The 20,677-nt window shown below is 36.5% G+C and overlaps 1 protein-coding gene across 1 annotated transcript in view; it reads left to right on the top strand.

The window, feature by feature from the left end:
- Plxdc2 (plexin domain containing 2) overlaps window positions 1–20,677 on the top strand; it is a 388,918-nt gene that overhangs the window by 347,041 nt on the left and 21,200 nt on the right. The window contains exon 13 of the mRNA XM_042685982.1: window positions 18,977–19,137. Within this exon, the coding sequence (XP_042541916.1) occupies window positions 18,977–19,137 (161 nt within the window). The remainder of the gene's footprint in view (window positions 1–18,976; window positions 19,138–20,677) is intronic.

Raw genomic sequence — 20,677 nt, 5'->3', positions numbered from 1 at the left:
CTTCTAGGAAAATGGTGGAAAATTTTCAAAACAGTCAATATGTAGCTAGAAATCAATGCCTCTGACATTCTATAAATTGTATTGTTTAAGTATTGCCTTAACCTCAGCTCCAAGTCTTTCTGGTAGTTGATTTTCTTAGTGGAATCCACAGCTGGTCTGATTATGTATTCCCTTTCAAGGAGATGTTTTTCTTTTGTCTTCAATATCAAAGCATAACATATTTCTGAGCAGCTAAAGACCAAAGCCATAGCACAGGGTTTTTCACTTAGAGGGCCTAGACTGAGACACAGCCTGTTAAGTGGTTCTCCATGAATCTTCAATTCCATATTGAGTTCCCTACTGTCTGGACATTGAGTTTAGGTAGAACCTTCAGGGTTGAATAGAAATTTGAGGTTTTTTTGAGTAGTTTGGAGAAAATATCATAAATAAATCTAAACAATAGGAATTCAACCTAATATGTGCAGCCTCCCTTAGATATAACCTAATTAACCATTACTAATAACTAAAATTTTGAAAACTCAGAAGCTCCGATTTAAGGACTAGATTTTATCTCCAACTGCGTTATCACTGGTTATTTTCCTAGAATATTACATCAAAATTTAAATACCTTATGCAAGCCCAATGTTCAAACTTTTTCTTTTTTATAAGAACAGAGAGAGTAGGGGTGGGTAGAAGAAAGAGGAATAGTTGTTGATTGATTCCTGTTTCAAGCTCTCTTCTAAGTGCAGTAGATGCATTAACTTACTTAATTTGCAATACCCTCGAGTTGTTTTATTATGATTTCCATTATTGTGAGTAAAAGGTACACAGAGGTTAAGGTTGTATATAAATGTATTCAGCCTGGATGCAAACTCCAAGTCTTTATTGTTTATCCATTTTAGGAAAAATCTCTTACCATCAAAGGCCACTGTAGTAGGGACAAGAATAAGCTATCTTATTTACCCTCCTATATTCATTTTCCTCTTCTGTAGCACCTGCTTATACTTCTGTGTTTGAAAATGGCATCTCCTTCACTCATGTAATTATGTATAAGTTTCCACTTGGTCCTTAACTATGAAAAATCACAGTTGCATTAATTCTCCTGTGAAATTGAGTCATGTCAGAGTCATTGGCATATGGTCTTCAAACACAATGTACTGTATAGTTTATTCCACAATCTAAAGTGATTCGGGCCTTCTTGGTTTCCCTAGAAATTTAGGTTTAATTCACTTGTAAGGAGCACGTATACTATATTCTTTAATACACTGTGCATGTGGATAATAGCTAGGTGTAGTTCAAGCAACATCTTTTGAGCTCTCTAATCCTAGAGATCGCTTATTAGAATTATTTGTTAAGAATGACTTTAACTATATATTTCATCATGCCCTTAAGACATGCCCTCTATGACATCCCAATAGATTACTTTCAGTGGCATTCGCCACCTGATTAGAAATGTATCTTCAAAATGCAAACTGAATCAAGTTACACCCAAGGCTGAGAGGTTTGCAAGCTGAATCAATGGTGAGGGTTCTTAATTTAGAGAAAATGTTACCACCAGATTCAACTCAATTTAGCAAATTAAACTGTGCCATTCTGTTACAATGCAGATGTTAAAATTTTATCTCAATCTCAAAAATCTTCAAGGGATTTTATTATTTCAAATTTGTTGAGCTAGGTATCAATGAACCAGAATTTTTTAATAGAATGCTTTTGAGATTTTCCCCTTAGATTAAATTTCTTTGTAAAAGAGAGTGTGAACATAAATCCTTAGTTACTAACATTTAAAATGATCAGTATTACAGAAAAGCAGGTAATTGAACCCAGGTAATTCTGTGATTCTCCATTTTTATTTTATTTTTTTGTCGATCATGGGGCTTGAACTCTGGGCCTGCGAGCTGTCCCTGAGCTCTTCAGCTCAAGTTAGTGCTCTACCACTTAAGACACAGTACCACTTCCGGTTTTTCTGGTGGATTATTGGAGATAAGAGTCTAATGGACTTTCCTGCCTGAGCTGGCTTTGAGCCATGATCCTCAGAGCTCAGCCTTCTGAGTAGCTAGGATTACAGGTATGAGCCACTGGTACCTAGTCCTTTTTCAATTTTTTTATTGCTAGGAATTTTACCAAATTTGAACACTAGATGTCTGCTTTCTTTTTTTTCTTTTAATAGGAGGCTGTTGTCTTCATTAAGAAGATGTGACTTTTGTACCATATGATTAAGTGAATTTAGAAGTACAATCTCAGGTGATTGATTTCAAAGAGCAAACAGACACTTTGAATCTTGTATGGAGTGGCTATCTTAAATTCTAATTCTGTAACAGTTACTTTCTTATTTCTTAACCTAACCTAAAACTTTCACCCAAGGATAAAATATTGGAAATTTTGTGTTTCAACTTTTTCATCAAAATGATACTAAGGTTTTATTTTATTTCATGCTCTGTAGTGTCAGATCAAATGTCTATGAGTCCACTGATCATTCAATTGAATTATTTTTCTGACTTTCATACATAAATGATCAAAACAATGTATCTTTTAGTCTTTTTTCCCCTTACCTTTCCTTGTTATTTCTTATCTACTTCTTTTGTGTGAAACATGGTCTTAAAAGCAAAAGGAAATGGTTATTTCTTCTTGACAGGCGATTGAATATCTATCATTTTCTGTTTCTAAAGCCATAAAATATCCTGGCATTTACTTTTAGCCTTTGCTTCATTTGGCTACATTTCATGTTAGTGCTAACTCTATTCTCAGTTCATCTATACTATAATAGTGAAAAATTCTTATGCCTTAGAATACTCTCAATTTTCCCCAGGAATAAGGACTTTTCTTCTAAATCTTTACCTACAGTAGTGGTCCTCACCTTTCTTCCATGAGCTAGACTCAAGTAGTAATTGTTGTCTAATTTTATCATTGTAGCTTATAAAGATTTTGAACTCAGATTAAATTTATGCCCATTTAAATGTTATGCTACAAGTCTGCATTCCAGAGTTAATATTCCTTTGCACTTTCCAATCATCCCAGTATAAAATTAAGTTGATAGTTTGAACCTTTAGGCTGGATTGTTATTTAAAACCATAATCTATTGATCAATTACATTGTCCTTTTTTTTTTGCAGTACTAAGGTTTGAAATCGGGACCTTGCACTTGCTAAGTAGGTCCTCTGCTAACGTAACCCATGACCAAAATTCTTTTGATTTTATTATTTTTTAATAAGTTATCACTATTTGCTGGGGCCAGCCTCGACTGACATACTCCGATTTCCACTTTCCAAGTGGCTGGCATGACAATAGCACACCACTACATCCACCCTTTCATTGGTTGAGATAGGGTCCTTATTGTCTGGGCTAGCAGAGAACCATGATCCTCTCAATCAGCTTCTTGAGTAGCTAAGATCACAAGTGTAAGCCCTGGCTTTCAGCATTCACCTTGCATTTCTAAGTAGCTCCCAGGTGAAGTAGTTGCCAGCCATCTCCCCTTCATGGCAGCCTTAAATCAGCCCTGGGGTGAAGAAAGCAATAGCTTTCTTCCATCTCAATATGGAAAATGTGCTTAATCCAGGCACTGGTGGCTCACACCTGTAGTCCTAGAAACTCAGAAGGCTGAGATCTGAGAATTGTGGTCGAAGGTTAGCCCAGACAAGAAAAGTCCATGAGACTCTTATCTCCAATTAATCACAGAAAAAGCTGGAAGTATCCAGTGTAGAGTGCTAACCTTGAGCAAAAGGAGCTCAGGGATAGGGCGCAGGCCCAGAGTTCAAGCCCCAAGACCTGCCAAAAGAAAAAGAGAGGGGTGGGGGGTGGAAGGAAGGAAGGAAGGAAGGAAGGAAGGAAGGAAGGAAGGAAGGAAGGACAAAAACATGTCTTGTTCCTGAGGCAATGGTCAGAAGTCATTAGATCTGTTTTACCTCTGAACTCATTTGAATTTAGCATGTGAAAATTAGTCTGCTTAAGCTGATGGAAATTGTATTTGCTCTATCAGGGTATTTTGTTGAACTATATGAAGTTGTTGATTTTGCAAAGTCCCTTTAACCTATGAAAGTAGCAATTTCACTGAAGAAGGTAATAGCTTGAAAAACTGTTACCCAGCATGGGAAAAAGAAAAGTCACATTGCAGTACTTTCCATACCCCTGCCCCCACTTACATTGATAGGACTTGTGACTAGTGTTTCTGTTGCTAGTAGAACACAGAACCAAATAACAAAGCAGAGTCTCTCTTAGGACAGTCATAGGTGACTTCCAGGAAGCAGCTACAAATGGAATCTCTTCATGTATCCCTCTGGCCCATAGCTACGTTGTGTTCAGTGTTCAGCCCCTGTTTGCTTTTCTATCTGAGCTGTCCCTGTCGAAAAACCTAGGCTCAAGACTCATCTGGAGGACAAAAGAAACTTCTATAGATCACAGGATTTTAGAATCTCAGACCTATGAAAGGTGCCTCTTGTCACAATAGGGGAAACACACATAAAGTTGCATGCTTATTTACAACTGCAAAATGTATAGTGATTATAAAGGCCTTATTCTAACTAATATAATACATATATCCCCATTCATTTCAATGAAATGGTGGTTTGGAAGAACTGATTTGATTTGGGGTTGGAAGAAGAAATGTTCCTCTGTAGTACTACACTTGCCTAGTATGTGGATGCCCTGGGTAAGAACCATTTCTTAAATTAGTAGTTAAAAGGTTTATAAATAGGTGGTTATGGAAAGATGAACACAGTCGTCCAGTGCCTGCTCTGGAGAAGTAAATGGCCTGATAGGATAGCATAATCAAGTATATCTGCAATTAGCCATGGGAGGAAAGTGCCAGGACAGGTTCAGAAAATTGATAAGAAGCCATCTCACCAAAACCAGAACTACTACAGAGGCTGCTGTGCTGATTGATCTAAGGTTTGAGTTAGAAAGTAAGATTGACATAGAAAGGGGATGAAAAGAAAGGTATTTCAGCTAAGGAATCAACATCCATGGAAATTCAGAAGCATGAAACATCTGACGGTGTTTGGATGGGATAAAGGTGCACAGAGAGTAATTCTGGGCATCAAAGAAGAGATATAAGTAAGGATTGGAACATTAGTGGTTTTTGAAGCCAGGGAAGGGAGTTTGAATGCTAATGCAAAGGTAGTAGGAACAACCCACTTAGGCAAGGGAGTTCCGTGAAAGTTGACATGTGCAGTCCTGTCAAAGCATTGTGGGAACTGGAAGGGAAAGTTCAGTGTCCAAGAGTGTTAATCAATATATTACACTAATAATCTGTAATAATAAAATGAATAACAATAATACAATAACATGTAATGAAAATAATACATAATAAAATAATAACTGAAATGATAAAAAAGGTATGCCAACAGAAATACAGAAAGAGACTAGACACGTGAAATGTTCTTAATGAAATAGAAGCTAAGTAACTTATACCAGATTCGACATGTGATTTGTGTGACTGTGGAAGCTCTCGGAACTTGGGGCTACTGGGTTTTAGGTTATCTAGATGGATGGGGGGTTCTGCTTGATAAAAATGCAGCAAGGCAAATTTTGTGCCAAGGCAATGGATTTGAGTATTTTGACCAGGACATGTCTGCTTATCATCCAAATGAGAAAGTGCAGTGTGCATTACATTTCTCTAGTCAATCTCAGACACATTTAATGTGTTTAAAATTGAGTGGAGGGGCTGGAAAGGTAGCTCAGTGGTAGAGCGCTTGCCTTGCATGCATGAGGCCCCGGGTTTGATTCCTTGGCACCACTTAAGCAAAAAGAAAAAAGCCGGAAGTGGCGCTGTGGTAGAGCGCTAGCCTTGAGCTGCAGAGCTGAGGGACAGCGCCCAGGCCCAGAATTCAGGCCCCATGACTGGACCCCCCCAAAAAAAATTGAGTGGAGAAATATGAGTATAAGGTAGGTTTAAAGACAAAGCATATGAACAAAGATGTGGAGCAAAATATGAGCATTCCAGAAAGGTCAGTCTATCAGGAAAATTTTTATAATTTGTAAACATTAGCCAGAGACATGGAGAAAAAAGAAAGGATATAGATTTAAACTACATTGTCAAGTACCTTAAATGTGAATGATACGAGCACTGTTTCCACCAACTAAAAAACTATAGGTTTTTCTCCAAATATACTAAAAATGATAACCAAGATTCACAAATTTTGAGCCATAAAGACATAATTGATTTCAAAAGATTAAAGTCATGTGGACTATATTTACATTTTTGTCAACAAAAGAATCAAATGAGGATCCAGAAAACTATGCTATCAGTTGGTAACTATTCTCATCACAACAACAAATGATAATTATTTGAGAGGCTAGACATTTGTTTGATTTAATAATTTCACAACATATTTATGTAAAAAACTATTGCACATAGAAAATGTACACTTTTGACCAATTATACTTAAAGAAGCTGGTAAGAAAATACAATATCTAGAAAATTCCTAAATATGCCAAACGTGAACATAATGAAATAATACATGAAGAAAATATAGGAAAATTAGAACATAGTCAATGCAACAAGGGAAGAGAATGAAAACAGGAGTCTAGACACATCCATAAAAGTACCTGAAGTGTGATTCAATTTCTATGAAATTCATTTAAGAGAAAAACTAATTTACAATAATAGAAGTCACCACAAGTCTGGGTGCTGTGACTCACACTTGTAATTTCAATTATTTGGGAGGCAGAAATTGGCATGATCACAGTTGGAGGCCATTCCAGACAGAAACGTTGCAAGAGACCCTCTCCACCAACAAAAATCAGGGCACAGTCCTGTGTACAACTACATAAATATAATAGAGATATAATTTTAAAACTTTGGGCAGTGATCCACGCTGGTCACCCCAGCTATGCAGCAAGTATAAACAGAAGAATGGTAGCCCAATCCGTGGTCTTTCTATTGATCTTGCTAGCTATGTCCTTTGCCATGCAGAAGCTCTGCAGCTTCATGCAATCACATTTGTCCAGCCTTTCTTTGATTTGTTGTGTTTCTGGGTCTCTATTCAGAAAATTTCGGCCTGTGCCAAGGAGACCTAGGGTTTCTCCTATTCCATCCTGTAATGTTTTCAGAATGTCTGCTTAGACTCCAAGGTCTTTGATCCATTTGGAGTTGATTCTGGTGCAGGGTGATATATAAGGATCTAGCTTTAGTTTTCTACAAGTAGTTAACCAGTTTTGCCAGCACCATTTACTGAAGAGGTTGTCTTTCTTCCATTCTATTTTTTTAGCTCCCTTATCAAAAACTAGATGGCTATAGGTCTGTGGGTTCATTTCTGGGTTTTCAATTCTATTCCATTGGTCCTGAGGTCTTTTCTTGTGCCAGTACCAACCTGTTTTGATTACTATGGCTTTGTAGTAGAGTTTGAAATTTGGTATGGATATTCCTCCAGCACTGTTCTTTCTGTTGAGGATTGGTTTTGTTCTTCGGGGTCTTTTATAGTTCCATATGAATTTTTGGATTGCCTCTTCTATTTCCTTGGAGAATGAGGTTGGAATATTGATAGGTATGGCATTGAATTTGTAGATAACCTTGGAGAAGATCTTCACTAGCCATACAACAGACAACGGTCTCATATCTAAAATATACCTGGAACTCAAAAAATTAAACCCCCCATCAACAAATCCTCAAAAAAACAACTGCCCAATAAATAAGTGGGCTAAAGACTTAAAGAGAACTTCTCTGAAGAGGAAAGAAGGATGGCCAATAGACACATGAAGAAATGCTCAGCCTCTCTAGCCATAAAAGAAATGCAAATCAAAACAACACTGAGATACCACCTCACTCCAGTTAGAATGGCTATAATCAAGAACTCTAATAACAACAGATGCTGGAGGGGATGTGGACAGAAGGGAACCTTACTGCATTGTTGGTGGGAGTGTAAACTCATTCAACCACTTTGGAAAGCAGTATGGAGATTCCTCAAAAGACTCCACATAGAGCTCCCCTATGACCCAGACATCCCACTTTTGGGCATCTACCCAAATGATCACAAACAAGACCACACTAAAGCTATCAGCACAACTATGTTTATTGGAGCATTATTTATCATAGCTAAGATCTGGAACCAACCCAGATGTCCTTCAGTAGATGAATGGATCAAGAAACTGTGGTATATATGCACAATGAAATTCTATGCCTCCATCAGAAAGATGATATTGCCCCATTTGTTAGGAAATGGAAAGACTTGGAAAAAATTCTATTAAGTGAAGTAAGCCAAGCCCAAAGAAACATAGGTCCCATGGTTTCCCTTATTTGCACTAACTAGTATATGTCTGAGTCAAGCAGAAAAGGTCAGATAAGTTGATGTTAGGGAAATGAACCCTAAAGTATGCATTCAAATGTTTTTTCTTTCATGCGATTGTTTCTAACATATTTATAAGATTATTTCTTTGTTGCTTTGTATGTCCCTCCCCCATGGTATAACCCCGGCTTTCACTGTATTTGATGTTGGTATAATTTGTGGAGGGGAAGGGAAAAAACAAATCATTTAATTAGGGATACAGGTGGCCCCATGGCAACAGTGAGATGTACAGGTCGTTATGGCGAAAAACGAACTTTACAACTTTGGTGAGGGGGAGAGGGAGGAGGAGGATTTGGTGGATGGGAAGGGGAAACAAAAGAGGAGGCTACAATGCTTGATAAGGAATGTACTCATTGTCTTGCCCATGTAATTGTAACCCCTCTGTACAGTATTTTCACAATAAAAAAAAAATAATTGTAGCCCAGACTAGGACAGGAGAAAATGCCAGACCCTATTTTGAAGTAACAAAACCATAAAGGGCAGGAGCTTGGCTCAAGTGATAGATTGGCTGTTTAGCAAGTTCAAGCCTTGAGTTCAAAGTCTATTAATTCTCCCCTATTATCTTAATCTGATGTGTAGCAAGACAAGGAAACTTTTTAAGGAGATAAAAGTAGTCCACATCTTGATTTGGATGGTGACTATTTAATAGCTGGCTAGATACAGTTATTAAATTTTGTTACATTGTACACTGATGATTCATGCATTTCAAGGATGCAGATTTTACCTTAACTTTTTTTTAAAAAAAGAGGCATCCCGTGTGGTTCTCAAAAACTCAATATAACTTTTAAATAATCCTCATACATAACTTATTCCTTGCTTTTTAAAATTCTCTGCTAAATTACAAGAGCTTTTTCTTAATAAACCAGCCTCTTCAATTAGTAGGTATAAAATCTGACACTTCTGATTATGTGGTTCAAATTTTTGCTTTAGTTTTTTTTTTCATCAAACCTTCCCATGTAGTTATGAATAATGAAAATTTCATCTGGCAAATGATTGGACTATCAACTATATACCAGTGTTCTAGGGAGTTAGCATGCTGATCTCATTAGTCTTCACAGTACCCTATGATGAAAGTTCTGTTGTCATCTCATTTCATACAGGGAAGTATTAGAAGCCCGGGGACTCAGATCATTTACCCAGAATCCCTTGGTGTAGGAGCCCATCACCCTAGGAAGGATTGCTTTTGAATGTAGCCATGTTGGCTACATATTCATCCACTGACCAGTCTACTCCTCTGAAAGCTACCCTATATGTCAACAAACACAGACAGCACCAACTGTACCTAATCATAATTATGAATCCAGAAGGATCCATGTTGTCATCCTGATCCTTTCTCCCAACACTGGGAAACTAATACCCTTGGAACCCCACAACTCATGGAAGTGTTTTCTGCCCCTCTACTGTGCCTCTTTTGTGAAACTGGTTCAATAACTGATTTGATAGGTCTGGTTCTCACCTTTGGGTTAAATCTATGCCATATTCTAGCCTACATATAGTGCAAAAGTGCAAGCTTTCAAAGGCCTGGTGTTCCAGGGCCTTACGAGCAAGCAATGCATATGCTCAGTTTTAGAATATCTCTGCAAGCAAGTTAACTGATTCTATCCCTGTTAAAGGCACAAGCCAAGCCCTGTTCTGCCTGTATCCATTCATACAGTAAGCTGTACAAATACCCTGCAAAACTAATGTGTTTTAAAATGAAATCCCAGAATCTAACAAGCTGGCTTTTGTTCTGTTCTGTTTTGCTATGTTTAAGGGATTTGTTGTTGTTGTTTTGTTTTGGACTTTTCTCCCCATTAGATTCTGAGAACTTGAGATACATACCTCATACATGTGGAATGTTCCTTATCCTTCTTGCAGGAGTTGGCACAATAGTAGATATCACACCACAGCAGTTTACAGAAAGATCTTACAGTTATAGTTATTAAGCACACGGAGAACTAGGGTTTCAATCCTGAGGCACACATGTCCTTTCTCTCAAGCCACAAAATAAATCCATGCTTTCTTAGGAGACTCAGAAGTTCATAAACTTGAGATTGTTGGCTTAGTATCCTGTAGTTACCCAACTCAGATGCTAACTAATATCCACGAGGACTTGATTTTATTTGGAGATCCACCTGAACCTCAGCAACGGCACTTTCTGTTGTGCCAATGGGAAAAAATGTGTTCAGACTCTTAGCTTCTGGCTGGGATAGCAGGTTTCCCTTGGGCCAGGGTAGCAGAGCAAGAATATATGAAAATGACCTTGATCTTTTGATTGAAAAAATGTATTCACTGAAATGTTCTTGCTCTCACTCAGCTCTAGTGAGGGACTGGATTCTGGCTATTAGAATACCTCATAGTGCCCTGGTGGTGGAGTCATGATTGAGAGGTGTGAGGGGAGTAATCAATAGAATAATCATTAGTATTAATAACAGTATGGACAACAACACTAATAGAATCAATCTAGTGCAGTAATGTGTGGAATAGCAATTAGTATCAGTAGAACTAACAGCAAATATCTCATGAAGTACTTATTATATCATAGTCACAGTGCCAAGTAAATAATAAGCCTGATGCCTTGCCTTCACGGCCCTTATAATAGATGGGCATTGCTACTAGTAGATTTGATAGAAAAGAAGACAAGATTTGGTAGGTGTTTTTCCCTTTAGTGTGGACATTGTGAGCTTCTGATGCTATTTTTAGAAGCCTCGAAGGCTGTATATTGGCAAAGTGGTTTAGAAACAGGTACATTTCTAAACAGATTATTTACTTGTTTATTTTAAATTATATTTTTATTATCTTTAGCTGTACAACAAAGTTGCCATTCTACAATTTAAAATATTCAGATTTAATGTAAATGACTTCATTCAAGAATGAGTGGAATTAAATATTGTGAATAATCACTCTAATCTGAATTCCTAAAGCTTGGAAATACCTGGTCAAATCACTTTGGTCCCACAATTAACATGCAGTCTTGAGGAAAACGGCACACATTTTTTTTCTGAAGTTAAAATCATAACATTCTTAATCATACTAGAGCTTGGCAGGGGTCAAAAGAAGTCACTACTCTATGAATTCTTCCATTTAATATTTCCCTCCCTCCAAATTTAGATACTAGGATTGCATATCTGTGAATTTGTCAAAAAGACTTTAAATAAATGCATATGAATATATTAACAAAGAAAAAACTTAGTATGGAAACCTAATATGGAAAATGTAAAAGCTAGGAACTTCTTTAAATGTAGATACATGGATAGCCATAAATATTAGAGATATAAATAGATGATTACAAAGAGAAACACATACACATGTAAGAAATGAAAAGTTATGGTAGATTGTTCTAAGGAATTATTTTGGTCTTCAAGTAGCTATCAACTCTACAATTCTATTCTCTCTTCCGTGATCAGGTCTTCAGTAGAAGCAGACTAGCATGTGATGACTGTTATTCCCTATCTCTCATTCTGATGAAATCAAAAGTCTCTTTGAACACAATTTCACGGAAATTTTATTTAGCTTTATTTTTCAAAGATAAGGGTTTAAAGGATTGTTGTTGTTCAAAAATAATTGCCATCCTCTAAGCTGTAGAACATTTTAAATTTCTGGAATGAAAACTTACAGTTGCCTGTAGTGGCGTACACCACAAAAAGATAGATAGGTAGATAGGTAGAAAGAGAGAGAGAGAGAGAGAGAGAGAGAGAGAGAGAGAGAGAGATGACAGATAGATGATAGATACATACATAGAAGATGGATAACTAGCTTGATAAGTATATGGATAGATAATGGAGATAGATATTTGATATATAGATAATAATAGATAGATGATAAGTGATCCAGCTGCCTTTACCAAATATTGTTCTTATGGCACATAATGTACTTACATGTGTTTCATGTGCTGATTTTCATATCTTTTCATAGAATTCTTACCCAAATCTCTCCAATGGCAATGTCATAATGTAAATTATAGGTAAATTGTCACTGTCATGTAGATTATGAAATGGACATATACCTTCTATGGTAATTTCAAGACATCACACTACCCGGGAAATCTGACAGACTGATTAACACTCAGGAAAAAATACCAGGACACATAAAAAGCAAAGACAATTATGAAAAAACAATATAGTCAAGATCGTGCTTGTGGGCATATAAAATAAAAGTGCAAATGGAGAAAGTACACAAGCTACAAAATCAGATCAGTAACAAGGGAAATATCCAAAGGAGAATCGATTTGGTTAAATTTTTTATCACATGGTTTTTTTCCATTACATGCTTTAGCCTATAAATGAATGAGGTAATATTCCACAGGGAAATTGTATGATTGTCTCTATGTTTTTAATCCAAAAGGGAACACTAACATTTTAAGTATTTATAGTTCAACTTCATTCTGAAACTTAAGAAAAGAACACTTTGGCATCATCTGGGTAAGATTTATGGATTCTGAGGAAATTTGTACTAGACTTTGTCCAATCAATCAAGCCTTTAGTCCCCTAAAGATACTAATACAATATGGAATTTATGGGCTGAAGTATTTCATTTTTTGGCCAGGGGAAGAGTTAGTTCTAAAGTGAATATAATTTCAGACAATGAACACTTCTGTTTTACTTTTGCCTTGCTTTTGGACTATAATTATTAGTTAATTTTAAAAGGAAATTCAGATCTTTTTAGCAATGTATTAAAATTTTATCATATTAAAGAATAAACTTTATTCAGCATTTAGAAGTGTGTTTACATGTTACAAATATGTAAACCTTGGAAAAAATTATAAAATTAGGAGAAAATGAATTTTAGAATTCAGTGCAGCACCTTAAAGAATCACATTAACTTTCTTCTCTGTTTGTACTTCTCTTCTCTGCTTATTTCTTTCAACTCTCTTCTTACTAAGTTATTTAGTCATAAATTTTTCATAGAATAGAGCAAGTAAGGCACATTTATTTAAGGTCTTAAATGTTTTCTACTGCATGCTTAGTGCCTTTGATAAATCTGCTTTTGCTGTATGACAACTAAATCTTATCCAACTGTGGTAGATGTGAACATTCTTGCAGTCTTCTCTCTGGGTAAATATTAAGTTTGTTTTATAAAATATTATAAATTTTAAAAAATATTAAAAGCTACCAAAAACTACATATACAATAATATAAAAGGCATATTATTTTTTATCTTATTAACCTCTTTGCACTTCATTTATGTTTTAAGTTATGTCTTGGGTCATGTATGTGAGTTCATGTCTATAATCCTAGTTCCTCAAAAGGCAGAGATTGGGAGAATTGTAGTTTAAGCCCACTCAAGCTCAAAGTTAGTGAAATCCTAACTGAAAAAGATAAAAAGAATTGAAAGTGTGGCTCAAGTGATAGGGAAAATGCTACGCAAATGCAAGGCCCTGAGTTCAAACCTTAGTACCACCCAATAAGAAATAAATAGCTGGGCTCCAATGGCTCATACCTGTAATCCTAGCTACTCAAAAGGCTAAGATCTGAGGATCATGATTTAAAGCCAGAAAAACCTGAACTAGAACTGTGATTCAAGTGGTAGAGTTCTAGAGTCAAGCAAAAGAAACTCAGGGCACAAGCCCTGAGTAAAAGCACCAGGACCTGCACTAAATAAATAAGTAAATAAGCTGATACTTTGTAGTCTTTTAAAAATATTTTTTTTCTGCCTTTTTGCCCAAGGGATTTGAGTTTATGCTATGTTACTTCCTTTTATCCTTAATCCTTCTAATTGAAACCCATAACTTTAGAGTAACGATTAAAAATATGAATTCTGTGTGATGGAAGAATAGCTGTTTCTATTAGTTTGCTTTTGGACATGAATGGAAGAGCAGAGACACTTCTAAAAATAGAATAAGTGTTAGGGCCTCAATCCTATTGCCTTCTGACCAGATCTGATTATTACCCTCACTCCTCAGAGTTTTCTTGGATCCACTTTCATCTACCAATTGGAAGGAACACTCAGTCAAGCTGCAGGACTGACTGTTTCCAAAATTGATATCATGATTTAATGTATTTTCTGAGGGAGTAAGATCAATTGATTTGCACTCTCTGCCCTTTAGGTAAATGGACAGAACTGTAATTACTGAAATTACTAATTTTTCTTATATTTTTTTAAGATTTCAATTCTGTGTTTGTCATGCTCATAATTTTTAGCACCCAAATCCCTTGCATGTTGTCCATGCAAACCTATAAATATGCAAACAGTACTGCATTTAATTGGTGAGTGATATTAATCTGGAAATCAAATGGTGAAAGAAGTTGAAATTAAAGCTCATCAAGACCATGCTTATTATACCTTCTGATTGAACAACTTTCAATATAACAACATGATTCCTGTTTCCTGGATTTCTGGATTTCTAACATCCTTAGAAAGCAGCTAGAGGTGAAGTGCTTGTGCTGTACAAAAAAAAAATCACTAATTTAGAATTATTGCAGTGGCAAAAAAAGAAAAGGTCAAGTAATACAGAGATAGAGAAATTTGTTCTCCAAAATGATGTGTGCAGTTCTGGCCACATCATTTAAATGATCACTTGGGATATTTTTAAATAATCATTAACAACCTTGATACTGTTTTAGGATTCATTTTGTTAATATCTCTCCAGAAATGGTTTGTTCAAGTTACAACTCATCATAAAGTCATGTAAAACACAGCTATCTGAGTATTTGTCTACTGGTTAGTAGTATTTGTGAATCCACAACATTTTTGTTTTACTAAAGTTATCATCATACAAGAAATTTTAATTGGTTAGCAACCAACTAGACTCTGTAAAATTTTCATTAAACATGACCTGAAGTCTTAACATCTAAAACATTGATGAACAGAAAAGTTTTTAAGGGGAAATAAAATAAGTAAAACATTATAAGTAATAAGTAATAATAGTGGGATAATAAGTGGGAGTAATAATAGTGGGAGTAATAATAAGTAATAATAGTGGAAGTAAATATTTATGACAAAATACAGGAATTAGGTGAGGCTGACTACCTCTGTTCATTGTACTCTGGAAGGATGGATGGATGGATGGATGGATGGATGGATAGATGGATGGATGGATGGATGGATGGATGGATGGATGGATGGATGGATGGATGGATGGATTTTGGTCAGTGGATAAACTGACCAATAAAAGGAGGAAAACCAATGATGAGAAATAGATAAAGAGAGCAAGAGTGAATAAAGAGAGATGGAGAATGATGAAGATGGAGAAGAGATGGTGAGGATGTAGGACCAGAGGAAGAGCTGGTAGAAGGGATGAATGGAATTATACATGTATCCAAAGCAACATTCAAAGTTTCCTTTTGACTCATGTAGATATTTTTATTACACTTTTCTCCAAAACAACATTTTAAATTAATCTTTTTCCTCCAAATATGAATGTCATATTCATAAAGCTAAGCACACACACACACACACACACACACACACACACACACACACACACACACACACGCAAACCAATATGGTGTAAACACACAACACACTTAGTAATGATGTCAGAGTTTTAAAATCAAAATACATTAAGGGCAAAAACATAGTTTTATATGGCGTCATGAATCTGACACTGTGATTTGCCTCAATCTGATTCTTATAAAAATATAATAATGATATAAGAATAATATATTAGCATTAGTTAAGTGTTTATTAAATGCCAAACAGTGTCCTGAGAAGTCTGTGTGTATTAACTGTTGAGTTCTCTGAAGAACCCTATTGAGTAATTAATTGCTGTTGATCATATTGAAGAGGCAAAAAGTAACTGAAGACAAAACAAATGAGGTCATTTATTATAACCTCATTTAATGTTTATAGAGAACTGGTCATTCCAATAGCTGTAACCCATTTGAATAAGCTCTAGTACTGAAGATATGACAAGAACTCAGCCTCTGCCCTCTTGGGACACCAAGCTAATTCTTTAGCTGCCTTTTAAATGAATTTTTCTTCACTAGAAAGTATCAGTTTCCTTTTGGAATTCTCTGCCAGAACTCAAGACATGGAAGAAGCGGAAACAGCAGTACAAAGTTCGCAGTGTTAATTGGAGATACATTGATCAGAGGTTCAGAGTTTAGATGCTGAGGCCACCCTGTGTCTGAGCCCAGTGAGATCTAACTTAATGCCCTTATAATCTTAGCACAGTTTAGAATTTCCCTATGCTTCTGTTACTCTATACAGTAAAGGGAATGAAAATAAGGTCTACCTTTTAGGGCTGCTGACTTGATATTTACAAAGCAACACACATAAGCCTGACACATTATAAGTCAATTTTTATATTGTGAACTACTCTTTAAATTTAATATTCTTTCATTATTGAGGTTCTATTATGAATGGGAAAGCTTCAGGGTTTCAAAAATTAGGTTTAACAACAGCCATCTAAAGGATAGGTATAGGTATAAAGGATTTAGATATAGGTATATAGGTATAGGTATAGGTATAAAGGATAAGTATAAAGAAATGGGAAATCAGCCAAGCACTGGTGGCTCACACCTGTAATTCTAGCTACTCAGCAGGCTGAGATCTGAGGATCTCAGTTTGAAGCCAGCCTAGGCACAGTCATCAGACTCTTATCTCCAATTCACCATCAAAAAGCCAGAAGTAAATGTGTGGCTCAAGTGGTAAGTGCTAGCCCCCCCCCCAAAAAAAAGCCCAGATATAGCACCCAGGCCCTGAATAAAATAACAAAAACAAACAAACAAACAAGTAAATAAAAAAATAGTTCAAGCCCACCAAAAACCAAAACAAAACCAAATCTGGGGAATCATGGTTTGTTTTGCTTTATCTGACCACTCACTAGGATAGTTTTTTTTTTAACAAAAACTTAAGTAAATTATTTAGCAAATAAGGTTAAATGGACATAAAACGTTAAACCCTGAAGGCAAAGGAGAAAAATAACAAGGAATAACAAAGAGGTGAATTGTTAATAAGCTCAGGAGCACTGTTGTGGAACTTTGGTGTATCTTAAGGAATTGGCCAGCGATTCCAAAATACCAATCTGATGATACGCTAAGATACAGTTACCTGCTACACATAATTTAAGATTTTTTAGTGCCTGGGCAATCATCAAAGATTACAGAATCTTATAATAAGAAAAAACTTTAGAGATGGGTTTTATTTGGTTGGTTGCTTTGGAGTTCAATAGTTGCTAGTTTTAGAAATTAAATCTCCCCTTTTCCTAAATCTGAGAATGTATGTTAGAGGAGCAAACATCTCAGTACAAGTTGGAGAAAGATAGCTGGCCAGCCGTGGCACAGTGGAATATTTTTATATGTTGTAATTCTCCCTGTAGATGGAGATAAAACAATCTGAGGGTCATTGAGCTCCTGCCTACTATACTTTTTCTTTTTACTTACATTGCTTGTGTGTGTGTGTGTATGTGTGTGCGCGCGCACACACGTGCGCACACAAAATTGTAATTGTAAAGGTGATGTACAGAGGGTCATAAGTACATGAGTACATTTCTTTTTGGATAGTGTCATCCCTTCCCTTGATTCTTTCCAGTTTTCCCCTTCTCATCCCTGCCCACAAGTTGTATAGTTCATTTTCAACATAGTGTCTAGTGAGTATGACTGCTGCATTTGTTCACCCTCTGTCCCTCCATTTCTGTGCCCTCCATTGCCCTCCCAGAGATGGATAAACTAACAAACATGACAAAAGGAAAAGAAAACAAAAATAGCAATAAAGAACAGAAACCTTCTGGTCTCTGCTATGCTTTTTTTGTATTTAAATTTTTATTTTAAAGCATTGTCAATTCTCAAAAATAACAAAATGGAATAAATATATTTACTTTGGTATATTTAGTAACCTGCAGAGTATCTCGTATTCTGTTTTTATAATTTTATTTTTTAAATTGTATTTTCTTGTAAAGATGTTCTTCCTTCTGCTACACTTTTAAAGAACAATTCTGTGGGAAAGATTTCAAAAGTCTTGCACTGAGCTTATGCACACTTTCTGAGTAATGTCTGTTATCACCTATCACATTTAAACTTTTCCCAGGAAAATGAGAAAGGAAGTTTCAAATTTTGTGTCAATCCAATAAAGAAAAACAATTATGGGATTGGAAGCAAGAATCAGTTGATATGATAGAGTGCCAGTCAATGAACAAAGCCTGAGGTACTGAGTTAAATCCCAGTACTGAGTTAAATCCCAGTACTGAGTTAAGTCCCAGTCTAGGAACAAAAAGAAAAACATGGAAAATCAAAGTTGAAGTTATTGTAGAGTACAACAATGTTTGAGATTATTTTCAAGGTATTTGTAGAATGTAAACTACTGACTTTGTTTCTTGAACCAGAAATTAAAACACAGCTTGTATCCGGGTGCTGGTAGCTCATCCTTGTAATTTTGTAGCTATCTCAGAGGCTGAGATCTGGGGATCTGGTTGAAAGCCAGACTGGAAAGAAAATTCCAGGAGATCCTTATCTCTACTTCATCAAAAACCTGAAAGTGGAAGTATGGCTAATATGGTAGAATGCTAACCTTGAGTGAAAAAACTATGGGACAATGCCGAGGCCCCGAGTTCAAACCCTGGTCTAGGCACAAACAAAAATGTGCATTTATTATTTTTTTTACTAACTTATAGTATGGAGTTTTCATTGTCCCAATAAATTCTCCCATTGATCATATGGCTAGCAAGAGTCAAAAGGGAAATACAAAACAAAAGGCAAAAAAAAATTCATGGTTTCTATATTAGAAGCATATATCTCCCTGCATGAGAGAATTCAAACATAAAAGTTTGCATATGAAGGTCCTGACACAGGGGATGTTTCTCAGCCTCCACAGATGACAGCGCAGCTGAGAAGAAAAGCGGAAGCCTCCATGCCGGCCTCATCGTTGGTGTCCTCATCCTGGTGCTCATTGTAGCCGCAGCCATCCTGGTGACAGTGTACATGTACCACCATCCCACGTCCGCAGCCAGCATCTTCTTCATTGAGGTAAGTGCCCAGGACAGCCTGGGAAAGGCAGCTCGTGGCTGAACTGACTCTGAGCAAACATGACCTGCATGCAATATGTAGCCCATGACCTAGGCCGTGTTGAGCTGGTCGGTCTCACACACTTCGCTTGCCCGCACAGATGGCTAGATTACTTGCATAGGATGAGTTCAGTCCCCTTATCTTTGAAGCATGGAAAGAAACAAGCTATCTGCTGTATGCAGAGCTAACAGAAAATGGAAACCATACTTTTTTTTTCTTTCTTTTTATCGGATAATGCTAAGTGTGTTAACCAGCTGTTCCTTTTCCTTGGAGGAAAATTCAGCACTTCCCAGGCACAGAAGGATATGATTTAAATCAATTTAGATTTATTTTTAATTTAATTTGTTATTTAAATGAATTTATAAATCAATTGAACGCATACTAAATTGAGGGTTGACTGTGTACATGATATGATATAATGGGTGTGTTCTCAAAATCTTCACAGAATATACAGGGGAGGGGAGAATGTGATTTTCACTACAAAATAAGAGACAAAAATAAGATGGCAGGCATTGTTACCATTCAGCACACAGTATAATTGTACGTGTATTATATAAATACACACTCTTTTACATATACTCAGAGACAGTACCATGTTTACCTGTGCTGTGTTTTCATGGACAGAATATTGATTTGGGACCAATGCCAGAAAGGAGGCTAGACATAGGGACCTGAGCAAGCTAAATATCTAGCTGGTTGGAACTGGGGGAAACCTAGACTGAAAAAAATCCCTGTAACCAAGCCCCAACACCTTCCTCCCTCTCTTCTGCTCTGCAGCTCTATCCATAATAATACACACATAGCTTTCTCCAACATTGACCTTTCTGGTTTGCATTAGTGGTGAGTTGGTGTATGATTTATTCTTCTCTCCAAGACTCATAAGGTCCTTGAAATCTGGATTAAATATCCTAAGTTTCTTAAAAAAAAAAATAGACACTCCATTGATACTTCCTGGAAGAAATAAATATCTGAGGGCATTTCAAACATGCAGTGGGATTTTGTTTAATATATATTTCAGAAATGGCATTTTCATTTAACATCATAGTCTCAGGCTTTGCGGTATCCAAAAGCCTCTGTTAAATTTTGTCATGGGCAAGACTTTCAAAGAAGAAAGTGAGCATCTCACCAGGGTTGTGAATGTGTTTGTCAAACAGCTGATAAGTGACAAGCTGCAAGTCTCAATGGCCAGCCAGACATCAGGCTGTTGCTGTTGGTGCTGTGAGTCCTGGGAATTAACTGATCATGCTGGTATTAGTAGCAAATTACATAGTGCACTTTGCCTAATTTACATTGTGTACCTAGCTAAATCTAGTTCACAGAAATTTTAACAACAAAACCAGTCTGGAAAAAGAGCAGACATATTTTTGGGGGGGGGGGCCCGGTCGTGGGGCCTGAACTCTGGGCCTGGGCGCTGCCCCTCAGCTCTTCAGCTCAAGGCTAGCACTCTATCACTTGAGCCACAGCGCCACTTCCGGCTTTTTTTTCTTATGTGGTGCTGAGG

The sequence above is a fragment of the Dipodomys spectabilis genome, unplaced genomic scaffold (genome assembly GCF_019054845.1).
Source record: "Dipodomys spectabilis isolate Male_0828 unplaced genomic scaffold, ASM1905484v1 ptg000096l, whole genome shotgun sequence".
NCBI lineage: Eukaryota > Metazoa > Chordata > Mammalia > Rodentia > Heteromyidae > Dipodomys > Dipodomys spectabilis.
Note: the sequence above shows the minus strand (reverse complement) of the source record. Positions and strands in the feature narration are given on the sequence as shown.